Source organism: Piliocolobus tephrosceles, chromosome 7 (genome assembly GCF_002776525.5).
Source record: "Piliocolobus tephrosceles isolate RC106 chromosome 7, ASM277652v3, whole genome shotgun sequence".
Classification (NCBI taxonomy): Eukaryota; Metazoa; Chordata; class Mammalia; order Primates; family Cercopithecidae; genus Piliocolobus; species Piliocolobus tephrosceles.
The window spans coordinates 21,852,893-21,868,333 of NC_045440.1; the positions used below are offsets into that span (position 1 = coordinate 21,852,893).

Sequence of the window (15,441 nt, forward strand, 5' to 3'; positions counted from 1 at the left end):
TCAAGACAACAACCAACAAAAAATAGTGCCCTGCTTGAGTCAAGGAGAGGGTGCTCTGTGTTCCCAAGAGGGAGGATACAGAAGACAGGAAAGGAAAGATTAAGAAAGGAGATTGGAGGAATGAGCGGATGAAATAAAGCTGAGATCCACATGCAATGAAGCAACCATTAGAAATTCCACCATATAAGATTAGGGATGCCTGATGTTGAATTTGAAAATCTTCCTGCTGCTGTGATATGACACTCACTTTTGTCCCTAACCACTTCAACTCACCCTTACTAAACTCTATCACACTTATGAGTGCTTTGTGTGAAAGTTTTGTTTTGTTTTTTAGGAATTCAAGAAAGAACTCGAGTTCTACTTTTGCAGTGAAGAACAGAGAACACCTGAGGAAGCTGAGAATGAAATGAGCCCACTAGGACTTAGCAACCATCTTGCTGAGGTTTGGATTTTGAAGGGGCATGAATGGTGGTTGGAGATAAGCTTATCTGGTTCTCCAGGGGCGAGGAGACCTCAGCTAGGTTGGCATATGCATTGCACATATTACAGTAAGGATGCCTGTATAGTTATCAAATTACTCTAACAGCATTATTTCCTTTGACTCTCTTTAACAGTCATGTGAAACAAACTCTTTCTGTAGATTGTGCAAATTTAACTCAATTTGTATTGGGCTGGACATTGTGACAAATTACTAGGGATCTACTTGAATGACACTTTATATGCAAACTTTATCTTTACATTTTAATGTATTCAAACTTACATGGTTAGGAGACGAGTCTGACAGCTTCAAAAATAGAAGAAAAATCATTAAATGTTGACTGGTAGAGCTGGAAGAGATCTCAGCAACTACTTAAAAGATGAGGAAACTAAGATATGGAGAAGTGGATAACTTTCCAACATCATACAGCCTTTGAACAGTAGATTCATGGCAACAGTTGAAAGAGAAAGTCTTCTTTCCCTGCTAGGGGAATTTCTGCTATGAACCACTCCTCCCGTAGTACTCAAAGGTCTAACTTGGCTATGGAAAAGCCTCCATCTCAAGAATGTTTATGCCTTTGGGTCCTTTCCTCTCTTTTACAAAAGAATGCTGGAGAAAATAAAAAAAGGTCCACATGGTCATAAAACACTGAACTTCAGCTTTTTCTGAAGCCACCTTTTGTCCAAATTTTGGGGACTTTATGTGGATGGGAGCAAGCAGTTTACTTAGGCTTTTTCCTACTTCCTACCTCTCCCAGGACTGGGAGAGTCAACTGAAAACCAATCAATATATGTTTCATTTTTGTTTTCTGTATAAATAGTTGTCTTATCTGAAATGACCCTTTTCCAAGAGCTAATAGCCATAAATTTTTGCAGCTGGGCATGTTTAGAAATGCCTCTTAGCTATTTTTGTTGATTTATTTTCTTTGTCTGTATTTGTGCAATCCAGCTTTGGTCATAGAAGCAACAGCTCTGGTTTCTGGTCCTCTACCTCTAATGATTTAAATTCAGGGGATGTAGTTCTTTTTCTGTGGGAATGGTCCTATAAGGGATTCCATGGAGTCATATCTCAGCCCAGGAGATACTACTCTATCTTGGAGACTCATATTGAATTCTTTTGTGGCAACTTTTTCTGCATTTTCTGCATTTCTTTCTGAGTTTGCTTTGAAATGTTTTTATCTATCTACCTGCCTACCTACCTATTTCCAATTTCCCTGTCCAATAATATGGTTATATATTACAGAGTATTAACTCACTGGCATATTAAGTGACCACAAAAAATGCAAATGAAAATATCATCTGCTGTGTAGCTTCATGGAACAGCACATCTGAAACATATTAAGTGACCATTCCATATATTTAATTGTAGTCTAAAAACTTATGTAACATGTGGATAATTTTAGACATTTTCTCAAAAAGAAGAAAGTGAACTGGCAGTTCTTAATGGCCTAATATGTGCTGGATTTATCTCATTTAACCCTTAGAACAATCCTGTAAATTAGGCATCTATTTGAAGACATAGAACCTGAGTCTCAATGGATCAAATAACTTGTCTAAAGTCACACAGCTAATGTTAATATAAAAGTACAGCCAGAGTTCCAGGTTGGTTCTAAAGCTGGAATCTCTGCTCTTTTCATTATGCCATGCTACATTTAGAGAAATCTAAACAATGACAGACTTAGGTAAAGGTCTTAGAATTGTAGCATTTTGGGTTAAAAATTAAAATAAAAGTAAATATAAAAATATTTTTGTCTCCCTTCATCTACACTGTATTAATAATTTCTGAGTTGGAGGAAAGGACACGTGATTGACACAATAGAGAGAAATCATCATCCCTCTCTGTCCTTTTGCTTCTAGAACAATGTTTTTCCCTCTGTCTCTCTGGATATCCATTTTCCAGGCCACAATATATATGTTCTGAGGTCTGAAGTCAAAAGATTCCAAGAAAATAAGGCAATAGCTTAAGCCCAGAATGTAAGACTAAGCAATAAAACAATCAGAATTATCTGACTTATAAGCGGTGCTAAACTTAGATGAAATTTAGAAATAGAAATGTAAGTTTATCTTTTTCTTCTCAAGCCTCCAGAATGCTTTCCCTTCTCTTTTATACAAATTTGTTTTCTGTGTCACATGGTGCTGTGTTGATATTAGGAAAATTATTCATATTAGGAGTAAATGATTCATTATGTTTAATTCATTACTTCTCCCATGAATATTCATATTTTAATTGGAAATAAATTCTTAAGGTTCAAGAATGAATCCCTATAGGTGGAATTTCAGATATTAATCAGCAGGTATCAATCAATCAGTAGATCTTCACTGTCCTTGAAATCACACAATTGGTTTCCTTATGAATCAAAGATGGGACCTGCAGAGCTGATTTGATTCCATTAACCACCAGGAGAATTAATTTCTATGTTTAACAGAGGAGTAGCTGAAACTCACAGAAGTTGGGCGATTTATCTACATCTCACAATTAGTAGGTGGCAGATGAGTTACAACCAGATACTTCTCTCTAGAGCAATAGAACCAGAGTGTTGGTAAGGATCTTTGAGTAGCACCATGCTGTTCATCCTTCTCAAGACCTCCTTACCAAATATTATTTTTGAGAAACTTCCCCAATGACACAGAACACACATCAGCCCAATATTTTTGCAGGCGTTGCTGATCTCAGTCCTATGTCACCTTGAAGATTGCACCTATGACAACACAGAAAAAGTCTAGTCCTTCTTCTCTCCCTTGAACCCCATGCCTTCCCCACCCTCAGCACCGACTTTTCTTTTTCAGGATAAATATTCCTAGTTTCTCCTACTTTTCTTCATGTGACATGTTTATACTCTTGCATCCTCCCAGTTATACTCTTCTGAACTTGCTATAGTTTTCCTCAAAGTATGGTGTGTAGAACTGAACCTAGTACTCCAGGCGAGGTCTGAACTCACTCATTCATTTATTCATTCATTCAACGTATATTTGATCAATGTCAAACCTCTGTCTGATCAGTGCAGAGAAGGGAAGGGACACTTAGTTCCATTGCTCGAGATGCCATACACTGTTGGTTGTAGCCTAAGATCAAATTAATTCTGGTTTTTAGGGGTTCATTTTCAACGAGTTCTCTGGAGATTTTCCCCATGACTTACTATGTAGTGTGCCTTGTTCTTCACCAAGCTGCTTTTCTGTGTGTGAAGCTGACCGTTTTTGTATGGGGGTGTGTGCCTGCACAGAATTTTATAAAACCTATTTGGGTTATAATGAGAACACCTTTCCTCAGATCCCAGTCCAGCTTTTGTTCCTTCCTGATGCCAAAGTTGACATGTCCCCAGTCTGTCTCTGTAATAAAATCTAATCTCCAGGATGTGGAGCCATCTCTCTGCTCAGGGGTCAATCAGGAGCCAACGAGAGGGGTTGTGAGCTCATATGTGTACAAAGATGCTTCTGTAGCCCATGGAAAACTACCCATCTGGTTCTTCCCCCTTGCTTTGGACTCTTCGCGGTCCCTCCTCCTTCTCCTTTGCTCTTCCCTTGCAGTTGAACTGGCTCAAAGCAAAGAAAGGCAACAACCCAGTAACAGGGCACACAACTGAAGTCAAGGCCTGAGAGACATTTCTGAAGTTGGGATTCTGCAAATAGGAGGCTGAAGAATTCTGAAATCTACACTTTGGGTGTCTTTAATGTGTCTTTTCTTGCCCATGCTATTATCCTTCACCCTGTTCACTTTTTTTTTTAATCTAAAGAATTACTTCCACCGGAATTTCCTGATGCAGTTTGCAATTTACAGAGTCTTGTCTATGCACTTTACAGACGAGGAAAACTAAAAACCCAGAGAAATCCTTTGTAGGAGTCACATTGTGGACCCCGGGACCTTTGTCCTAAACTTTGATGATCAATTTACTCTGGCAAGTTGTGTGTTTTGCTAAGGGAGCAACTAAAGAAAAATCCATACCCTCTGTAAGTCTCTCTAATTTAATCCAAGTCTCTCATGCTGTTATTTTTCTCCCCACAGGAAGGAGATTGTGGAACATCTAAGTAGAGCTCTGCTAAAGCTAATTAAGCACCTTCTCATGTATCTTTATTCACTGCAATCCTCTGTGCTCACTCCACATAGTCACCTACCATCCAAGTCTTTGAAAAGCAGGGGAACCTGCACATATTAGCCTTTCGTGAGTCAGATCTTCCTTGAAGGGAAAAAAATATAAAGGATCTAAGTATAAACCAGCTCTCAGGATGGAGTGAGGGAGAGATTCCAAACTTTTCCATGACAGGATGCCATCTCCTCCCTGCTCTCAAGTTCATGTTGTGAATATTGCCTGCATTCTTCTTAATAAAAGAACTAACTCATTTCCATTCCTCTTGTTTGCAGATGCTGTTTAGGTCAAGTTTAAGCTTTTCTGGCTTTAGGGTGGAGTTCTAAGGCCAACTCTGCATTTATTGCAAGCAAATTTTAATTTAAAACTCAAGGCATATTCCTTCTTCTTGGAGCACCCTCCACACCCATCTATTCCTGAACACATAATTTAAGTCTGTAAATTAGGCATCTATTTGAAGACATAGAACCTGATGCAGTAATGTGCACCTGTAGTCCCAGCAATTTGGGAGGCTAAGGTGGAAGGATCATTTGAGCTCAGGAGTTTGAGTCCAGTCTGGGTGACATAGCAAGACTCTCTCTCAAAAAAAGAAAAAAACCAGAAAAAAATTAAATGTACATTACCAATTTGGCAGAAGGATGTGTAAATGTTGTGTCAGCCTTAAGACATGATTTAATCCTGATAGATGAGTTGTCAGGGAAGCGTGACACTAGTTGACAGATGTTAGCTGGCACCTGCTATTCCCAGCAATGTACTAAGAAGGCTCTGTGGTTCTGGCTGGGTGAAAAGTCCTCAGTGGCACAGTCAAAAATAAGATTTTCTTTTCTGTCTTCCTTGGTGAAGTCAAAGAGCGTGTTGCCAGTCTGGGGGAGCCTGGGTTGGAGGTGTGTAATAAATGCTTCTGAATGACCAGGTTAGCAAAAGCACACACACACTTTGGGTCCCTTAGACTTCTACTGAGGGATCAACCAGAATGAGCTGGGCTTTCCTAGATTACAAAGGGCGTTTGATGATACCAGACATTCCAGGAGGAGGAGGCTTGGTAGGAAAATAAGAAAGGTTGAACATCTGTTTTCTGTAAAAAGAAAAAGCAAGTCAAAAACAAAACAAAACAAAACAAAGAAAATCCACCCCCAACTCCTCTCTTCCTGGTGGGCACCTCCAGATGTCTCTCTCCTGTCCTGGCATCCATTTGTCTTTCACAGGATTTTATAAGGTCTGAGAGGCCGAGTAGACAAACCAGTTGAAAGAAGGATAAGGAAGTGGTTTGTAATCTTGTACACTGTTAGTTTTTAAAATAAGTACTGAGACCAGATGCCTTGACTCACACCTGTAATCCTAGCACTTAGAGAGACCAAGAAAGGAGGATCCCTTGAGCCCAGGAGTTAAGGACCAACCTGGGTGACATAGTGAGACCCCTTTTCCTACCAAAAATATCAAAATTAGTCAGGTGTGGTGGTGTGCACCTGCTGTCCTAGCCACTCACCAGGCTGAGACAAGAGGATGGCTTGAGCCCAGGAGTTTAAGGTCGCATTGAGCTATGATGGTGCCACTCCAGCCTGGGTGACAGAGCAAGACCCTCTCTCAAAAAACAAACAAATAAACAAAACCTCAAAAACCAAAAACAAAAACTGATGCCTGAACCCTATTTCCAGAGATTACAGTACAGTTGGTGTTAAGTAGGAAGTAGGGCTGGGCCTTCGTATGTCTTCAAAGACTCCCAGGAAATTCTGTTGCACAACCAATGCTGACAACCACCGGGTAAAAGGCATCTACAGATGCAACTGCAATTGTAAGTACAGTTGGTATTTGAGACTAATTGCTGCTGGACTTTCACTGTTAAAAGAGCAAAATCAGCATTTATTCTCCCATGCCTATTTCTAGGTGATATGGTTTGGCTCTGTGTCCCCACCCAAATCTCATCTCGAATTGCAATTCCAATGTGTCAAGGGAGGAACCTGGTGGGAGGTGATTGGATTATGGAGATGGTTTCCCCCATGCTGTTCTCATGATAGTGAGTGAGTCTCTCTCACAAGATCTGATGGTTTTACAAGTGGGAGTTTTTTTCCTGTGCTCTCAGTTCACTTCCCACCTGCCACATGTAAGACTTGTTTGCTTCCCCTTTGCCTTCTGCCATGAGTGTAGGTTTCCTGAGGCTTCCTAGCTATGCTTGCTGTTAAGCCTGTGGAATTTTGAGTAGTTAAACTTCTTTCCTGTATAAATTACCCAGTCTTGGGCAGTTCTTTATAGCAGTGTGAAAATGAACTAATACACTAGGCTTTAAACAAATTCTCTAGGTATCCCATAATCATTCCAATGAGAAAATAGAACTTTTCTCTGTGTATCACCCTTTTCTCTCTACCTGGTCACACCTCCCCAGTACAGGCTCTTCCCATGACGGAGCTGGCTGGAAACAGGTGAAGAATGCCCAGTTAGAAGATGCCACACAATGGATCTATCCTAAATCTCTGTCCTAAATCTATCCTAAACTCCATATTGGACCCAGAGCAAGCTCAGGAAATAAGTCAAGTCTGTATCTATCTACAGCCTTTGCATAAATTAGGGGAGTACATACCATGGAAACTGAAATTCTTTTCCTTTCCCTTGCAGACTTTAGATAACCCTTTCCAAGGGGTAGTCTGTCTGGGAAAGTTTGCATGAAGGCCAAGTCTAGGCTAAACTAGGAGCTCTTCATGTCCCAGGGCTATCGGTCCTGCCATTTTTCTTGAGCAGTAAATAACTCTCAGCTTTGAAAAGCATGCCCTGGTGACGTGTTCATCATGGCCATGGGAGGAGCAGAGTCTGGCTGTCTGGGTGCAGAACTCAGAGCTCCAAAGCTCATCTGACACCGATTTTCTCACTGCGATAAATGGTGGAGACTGTGGCCCAAAGAGTGACCAAGGAAAGGATCCTGTCTTATCGTGGATCACATGGTGCTCCACTGAGTCCTGCTGTGCAGGGCTGATGTGCCCCCTCCTAGCTGCTAGGCATATTGGTGCAATGAATCACAGCTGGGTCCCTCGATGGCCATCGCCTAACACAGACAGGACTACATTGCCCAAGGTTATTCTCATTTTCGGGAGGCAGCTGATGCTGGGATACAAATGTCCAGCCTACAATCCTCAACTTGGTGCACAGTGGTTTTGGAGCTTCTTAAGGTATTGGGTGAGGCCTCAGTTGCAGCTGTCTTAAAAGTCACGTTCCCCTTCTCCTCAACCCTGCCTTCCTCACTTCCTCCCAGATGTGCCCCGAGCACCCTCTCAAGAAAGCTTCTGTGTGCAATTTCCCAATAACTGGAGCTGTTTCCCGGGCACCTAAGCTAAGTAACTTTCTCATAATGGCCACTGTTTTCTTCAAGGTCAGCTTTAAGATATGTGAAATTAACATCACCCTACAACAGTAATTAGCTCTGATAGAAGGAAAACATTGTTGTTAGATGCAAGCCTCTGACATTCGTTTCCCCTCTCACAGCTATGGTTGGCCTTCCTAAGGAGGCTTGGGGAGAACCAATGGGACCACAGATGACAAAGCTGCAGTGGCTCTAGAAACTTTCACCAGAAGTAACTTGAGAGACAAATTGAAAAGAAATTCTAGATGCCACGAAAATGTGGCATTCTAACTGGGATTGCTGGATGGCATGTTAAGGGGAGTTGCTAGAAGAAGAGGGGTGTGAAATTAGCAGAGACATTGAAAGAAAGTGGGAAAAGGGACAAAAAGAGGAGGGAGAAGAGGACTTTCTTAAGGGATGGTAGATTTTTATTTAATTTTCTGGATTAGTTATTTTTATTTATTTATTTATTTTTTGAGAGGGAGTCTCGCTCTGTTGCCCAAGCTGGAGTGAGTGAAGTGGCGCGATCTCAGCTCACTGCAAGCTTTGCCTCCCGGGTTCACGCCATTCTCCTGCCTCAGCCTCCCGAGTAGCTGGGACTAGAGGCGCCCACCACCACGCCTGGCTATTTTTTTTTTTTTTGTATTTTTAGTAGAGACGGGGTTTCGACGTGTTAAAATCTACATCTGTTAGTTGACTGCAAGTGTCTTTGTAATTTGAGAGCTCTTGGCCTTCCAGGGAAGGAGAGGATGATTACAGATTTGTGCAAAGAGGTAAATCTTATGATGTGAGCATGCCAGGAGAAGCCCCACCTGTGTGTACATGTGCTTAAAGGATTAGATGAAAGTTTGAAATTATGATATATTTTCTTTAGAGTAAGCACCTTACTCTTTAAGCTTCTATTTCCTTGAAGGAGGGAGGAAGAAACCGTCAGTTCTTGAAGGTAATCAGGTGAATGGGATTCTCCTCTTGTGGGATTTAATGAAGGTTTAAGTGCAGGGAGATGAAGGATGTATTGTTTATGTTTTATTTTAACACATTAATAAAACCTATTTTTCATACCTGTGATTCCAGTTTAAAGGCGTCACTTGCAAGAGGTCTGTCAGCTCTGGATGAAGGTGACATTTTTTGGGAGATGCAGGAGCCAGGGAAGTTATAGCATGAGGGGCTAGTGGAACATAAAAGGGTTTTTTTTTTTTTTTTTTTTTGTTAGACAGAGTCTTGCTTTGTTGCCCGGGCTGGAGCGCAGTGGCATGATCTCAGTTCACTGCAACCTCCGCCTCCTGGGTTCAAGCAATTCTCCTGTCTCAGCCTCTGGAGTAGCTGGGATTACAGGCGTATGCCACTACACCCAGCTAATTTTTGTCTTTTTAGTAGAGACAGGGTTTTTTTCACCAGGTTGGCCAGGTTGGTCTCGAACTCCCGACCTCAGGTGATTTGCCCGCCTTGGTCTCCCAAAGTGCTGGGATTACAGGCATGAGCCACCGCACCTGGCCAAAGGGGAACTTTTAAAGGATTGCTGGAGTCTTTGTGTTCCCTTTAAGGTCTTCAAGAAAGTAAATAAATACTTGGTTATCTTTTTTTAAACAAAAGGTATTCCTTGGCTGGAGTAGGTGATTATTTAAATTTTTTTATTTTTATTTTTATAGGATCGGGGGTACAAGTGCAGTTGTGTTGCATGGATCTATTGCACAGTGGTGAAGTCTGGAATTTTAGTACTCATTGCCTGAATAGTGAACACTGTACCCAGTTATTTTTCATCCCTCACTTTCCTCCCACCCTCCAACATTTTGGAGCCTTCAGTGTCTCTTGTTCCACTCTGTATGTCCATGGGCACCCATCGTTTAGCTCCCATTTCCAAATGAGAACATGCCGTTTCTGACTTTCTGTCTCTGAGTCATTTCACTTATGATAATGGCCAATAGTTCCATCCATATTGCTGCAAAAGACATGATTTCATTATTTTTGATGGTTGCATATGTATTCCATGGTATATACGCACCACATTTTAAAATCTAATTCAGCCCATGATGTTGCTATTGTGAATAGTGGAACAGTTGATTATTAAACTGAAGAGAGAAAAGGCCTTCCTCTCCCCATGACTTAACAGGAATGAAGGACAGTGCATTTATAAAAGGATGGCCATCATCAGCTACTGGGTAGGCTGAGGCTTTTGATCACCATAGGTTGCAACTGGTGTGTCAGGTGGATGAGGGCAAGAGGATATGGTAATTAGAAATATCTAAGTGACACAGCATGTAATTTTTAGGAAACTGAAAATCACACACAGATACATCTAATAAAGACATGGGTACTTTATTTTCAAAACACTCATATGTTGCAAAAAACACATAGAAAAATAAAGTTTGGTGGGGGTGCTGACTAAACTTCAAGTCACAGACTTTTATATTACAGACTGGAGTATGGTTTGTTATGCATGTAGAGAACCCAAACTAATTTATTAAACAGGATAGAAACAGGCTGTCTGGGTGAAATGGTTCTGAGAACCATCCAGTTCCCCTGTCGGATGCTGATAGACTAGCTCTTCAAATGTTTTTCTACCAGTTCAGAGATGGGTTAATGACTAGTTCCAACGGGGAAAAAGCAAGATGGATTCACAAACCAAATAATTTTAAACCAAGACACTTTTTTTTTTTTTTTTTTTTTTTGCAACACAATGTACATCACAGTGAAATGTGTAATCCTTGCAAATTGCAAGTTGAAAGAATTAAATTCAGAGGAGGGGAGAGAAAGAGTACTCAGCAGGGACTGAGAACTATATGCTTATTTTAAAAGAAATGTAAAAAGCAGAAAGCAATTCAGGCTACCCTGCCTTTTGTGCTGGCTAGTACTCCGGTGGGTGTCAGCAGTACATGGCATTGAATATTTCAATGTGGAGCCCAAACCACTGAAAATGGGGTGAAATTGGCCAACTTTCTATCAAGTTATGTTGGCAATTTTGCCACCAACAGTAGATTGGCACTTTTAATAAAAGAAAATTGAAAGGTTTCTCACTAAATGGAAGTAGTGGAATCAAGAGACTCCCAGGTCTCAGCATACCTCATTAGTAATTGTTTTGTTGTTTCATGTTTTTCTAATGTCTCCCCTCTACCCGATCACCTGAGATAACAGAATGAAAGTGGAAGGACAGCCAGATTTCTCCTTTGCTCTCTGCTCATTCTCTCTGAAGTCTAGGTTACCCATTTTGGGGACCTATTATAGGCAATAAACACAGTTCCCAAAACGTTTGGACAGTTTCTTGCTGTGTTTTAAAATGGGTTTCCCTTTTCTTAGCCTTTTCCTGTAAAGGCTCACTCGGTCCCTTGCTTGCTCAGTGAACTGGGCTTCCCAGGGCCTAGGCTGCCTTCTTTTCCATGACCCCGCCAATGAGCCCTCCACTGGACAGCTCAGTGAGCCTGGCCCTTCATCCTGCACTGTGTTCTTCCTTCTCTATGAAAATCCAATACCTCTTACCAATACCTCTTACCTCCTCTGCATGTAAAGATTCTCAAGGATTGTCAGACTTCAAACGTAACAGCAGAACCACCAGAAGGTCCTATAAATGTAGCAGTGACCTTCTCAAGCTGTCAGGTATTTAAATAGGATTTGGGATTTAATGCTATATATTTTTAAAGGAAAGAAATAAGAGTTGCTAGTTTTAAAAATGCATGTCTTTTAGCCAATTCAGAATCTGCCCCCAACCTTTTTTAAAAACTCAAGACAGATAAAGCTTTGGGGAGAGGAAAAAAATTGAAAAAAAAAAAAAAAAAAAAAAAAAAAAGACCAGATCTCGGGATCTCAGGCTAAATACGTGAGGCATAAGTTAGGTGCAGTCAGACTAAAAGTTTGGACTAAAATGAAGCCCTTTAGTGAGTAATTGCTGCAAAAAAGGAACAAAAAATTTTAAAAGGAGGGAAGGAAGAAATATGTCGCCTCTGAGGATACAATATATATAATAGCCTGAAAACTCCAGGAAACTTCTGATTCTAAATTCTCCAATGCGGGAGAAAAAAGTTGATGACAGTCCTTTCCACTTTCTGCTAATAAAAAATGCAACAGTCCCTAGCAGCAGTGTGGAGACCCTCCTTAGGCCCCTGTCTTGGACATGCGGAGATTCTCCTGGCACGGCCCCACCTCTTGCAGTGGAGTTCTGTTTATACAGCTTGTCTTAAAATCACAGCCAGTGCATCTTGCTCTATTTGGGCCACTCTGTAAATACTTAAGTTGGCGTACCATTTTAAAAGGAATAAAAAGGAAGAAGAAGAAGCTGATATTTTCATCTCCTCCCACCCATCTCCCCCTCCCATGCAAATGTGTGCTAAGCATGAGGGCGTTCTCTTGGAGACCCTCTATTTGCCCCACTCTTTTACAGGGACAGAGGGAGCCTTGGCCATATTCCAAGGCCAACAGGAGGCTTCTGGACTTAAGTTTAATTCAGTTGGTGACATCCTCATTCTGGCTGTCCTTTCTCCCATTAGGTTTGCCTTTTCAGAGTTGATATTCAGTGACACAGGGGGATGGAGTTGTAGAACAGAATCCTCAGGTGTACAGCTCATCCAAAATCATGCAAAGAGCTGGAAACAGCACTTGATTTTCCCTCTCTCCCCTTCAAACAGGTAGCCAGAAGCAAAAAAATTACCTACAGAATGCACTGGGAGAAAGATATTAAAACTTTCACTGTCTCTGTTGTTTCATTGTCTCACCAGTGAAGATCGGAGATTTCTACACAAATCTCCAATAGCTTTATTGTGCACACCTCTTGCTCCCTGACCTTGGCCCCTTGTGCTTTTCATAGACACACCCTGGGGAAAGCAGTTTTTGATCATACATGGTTGTCACCTGAGCTGGCATTACCAAAAAGCTGGGCTCCAGCTGCCCACGCAGTACAGGTATGGGTAGTAAGGATAGTTGTTATACAAGGAGACCAGGGAGGCCCGGGAGAAGGCCTCCTCTTTCAGAGCTGGCAAAGAGGAGTGCTTCTCCAAGTCTCCCAGCTCCGAGGAGAGCTGCTTTCGCTTAGTCTTATAGCGTCTGTTCTGGAACCATATTTTCACTTGGGTCTCCGTGAGCTTGAGGTTCTTGGCCAGGTGGGCCCGTTCAGGGGCCGACAGGTACTTCTGATGGCTGAACTTCCTCTCCAACTCGATCACCTGAGTGTGGGAGAAAGCAGCTCGAGAGCGCTTCTGCGGCTGCTTAGGGGTTTGGGGGAGGCTTGGAAGGGAGCCTGAAGTGTTTTCACAGTCCAACAGATAAGACCCCAAGTGCCTTTCTGGAAAGGACAGCGGGGAAAGAGGGATGGGAAGACAAAAGTTACATGTTAGCAGGGAAGAGAACAGAATTCAATCCACCCTTATCTCTTTAGTGAGTGAACAAACAGCACACTGTCATCGTGGATACATTTCACTTTTTTCACACGACTAAGGAGCTCTCCGGAGTGAACAGTGAGTAAATATGTTTATAACCTATTCATTTTCTAAGAATCATTAAGAACCCAAAGTTAGAGATGTTTCGTGGTTGAACTTTCTCCCTATTGTCTAGTGGAATTAGATGGGGATTCCGGATCTGCGTGCTGAGGAGAGGCGGGAGAGGGAGGCAGGGAAGACAGAGGAACAAGACACCTGGGAAGGCCGGACCAAAAGGCATCCGGTGTTAAGACTCAGGTGGGCAAGAGAGGGCTTGTGCAACGGGAGACGCAGAGGCAGACTCATTCTGGGCTTTAATTCCCTCTTCGCTAAACGAGGCGTTCGGTCGCCTCATCAGAAGTGACAGGAAAGAAAATAACTCTTTCCTGGAGGGAACCCAAAATGTACCGCTTTACTGCCCACGGGATTGGGAAGCACACGGAGGCTTTCCTGGTCAACCCCTACTTTGTCACTATTAATAAGTTATCATTAGTTCTCGTAACTACCGTGGGGCTGGCGCCGATCGCGGGTGGCGCGGGGCGGGATCCGCTCCCGGGACGGTGGAGGGCGGTCGCGCTGCGGTCGCGCCGGCTTCTGAGCCCCGGGGAGCGGAGGGCACGGAGCCGGGAGAGTCCTGCAGTGTCAGAATCCTGCGCCGCCCTGACGCTGGGGCTCAGGGTTCGTCCCCAGGGCGCGCACGCGTGGCTGCGGAGGCGGGGAGGTCCCTCTGCCTGTCGCCGCGGGGCCCCGCGTCCCTGCACCCCGAGCTCTGGGGGGTCCGCCTTAGGCTGCCCTCGGGCCCTGGCCTCGCCGCTTACCTGGCTCGGTCTCCGCCAGCGTCTCGGCCTCCTCCGGCGCGGAGCGGGGCCTGGGGCTCAGCTGGTCGTTCTGCACCCCGGCGGGGCCGCGTCCTCCCTTCGGCTCTGGCTCCGGCTCCGGGTCGCGCCGTCTCGGGCTGCTCGTGTGGCCGCCTCGCCGCTGCGCGCCGTCCCGCAGGATGTCCTGGATGAGGAAGGACGTGAGCGGCTTGGATGGGGTTGGCCGCGCGGCCCCCTCCGCTTTCGCCTCCCCGGGCAGCGGCTCCGTGGCCCTGAGCATCCCGGCTGCCCCACTCTGGCCCCGCTGCGCCCGCCCAGCCTGCACAGCTTTCACTTTCCGCCTCCCGGCGCGCTTATAGCCCCGGGGGAAGCGAGCCGCGCCGCCCTCCCATTGGCCGCGGGACGGGCCGCGCCGCGGATTGGCCGCCCTGCGCTCCAGGTGACGCCGCGGAACGGGAAGGCCTGACCAAGAGCCGGCTCCGCTCCTCCCTAGGGGATTCCTTCCCCAATTCCCTCTCCTTCCCCAATTCCCTCTCCTTCCTTCACCCAGCTCTCCTCCCTCTGCCCTGAGCCGTTTTCCCAGGTCGGGAGCGCACCCCAAAGCTGGGCTCCTCTGCCCCAACCCACCCGCAACAGAAGTTGAGAAGCTCATGGGGATGGGATGACCAAGACGAACACTCCGGTTAGCTCTTCAGGACCCTCAGAGCCAGTCACACGGGGTGAGGACGCAGTCGCTGCAGCCGCACGGTACCGTGAGAGTTCTGGGTGCTCTCTCTCTCTGGGAGAGATGGTGGCAAACTCAGATCTGCAATATCTACGATCTCAAAGAGGCATGACAAGTAGGTGCAGCCTGACCCCAGGCTGAAAGAAGGAAACCACATTTGCCAAAGCCTTTTCCCATTGCACAAGTTTTCTTTGGTGGTTCCTTTATCCGCAATAACCTATTAACTTTCCTTCCTCCCCAGACACATGACATACCATCCTTCCGAAAAGTTTCCAGAAGGATGGAAGGCGTTTTAGGCCAGGATGGGGCAAAACCTGCATTTAAAAAAGTAGTTCAAAAGAACATCAGCATACTCTTTTTCCACATTACCAACTGTTAACATTTAACCCCTTGGCTAAACAATGGGTTAGCCAAATTGGACCAGCTGGTACTGTGATTGGACTGGACGGTACCGTGACACGGACGAAAGTGGAACATAGGTGATAGAAGTATTTTCTTTCCTTGGCTTTTGCCTTCTTTTTTTACGGACAGGGTCTCCCTCTGCCGCCCAGTCTGGAGTGCAGTGATGCCATCATAGCTCAGTGCAGCCTCGATTTCCTGGATTCAAGTG

The 15,441-nt window shown here is 44.1% G+C and overlaps 1 protein-coding gene and 1 long non-coding RNA gene across 2 annotated transcripts; one reads left to right on the plus strand and one right to left on the minus strand.

Moving 5' to 3' along the window:
• Window positions 1-331: 331 nt before the first annotated feature.
• On the plus strand, window positions 332-4,818 carry LOC111545710. The gene is made up of 2 exons (XR_002732527.3): window positions 332-442; window positions 4,478-4,818. It is a non-coding gene; the product is annotated as an uncharacterized LOC111545710 (long non-coding RNA).
• Window positions 4,819-10,181: 5,363 nt separating this feature from the next.
• On the minus strand, window positions 10,182-14,430 carry NKX3-1 (NK3 homeobox 1). Its single transcript, XM_023216743.2, has 2 exons — window positions 14,108-14,430; window positions 10,182-13,156 (listed from the first exon to the last, which is right to left on the minus strand). The coding sequence occupies exons 1-2, from the start codon at window positions 14,385-14,387 to the stop codon at window positions 12,738-12,740; spliced, it is 699 nt and encodes a 232-aa protein (XP_023072511.1). The 5' UTR covers window positions 14,388-14,430; the 3' UTR covers window positions 10,182-12,737.
• Window positions 14,431-15,441: the final 1,011 nt, after the last annotated feature.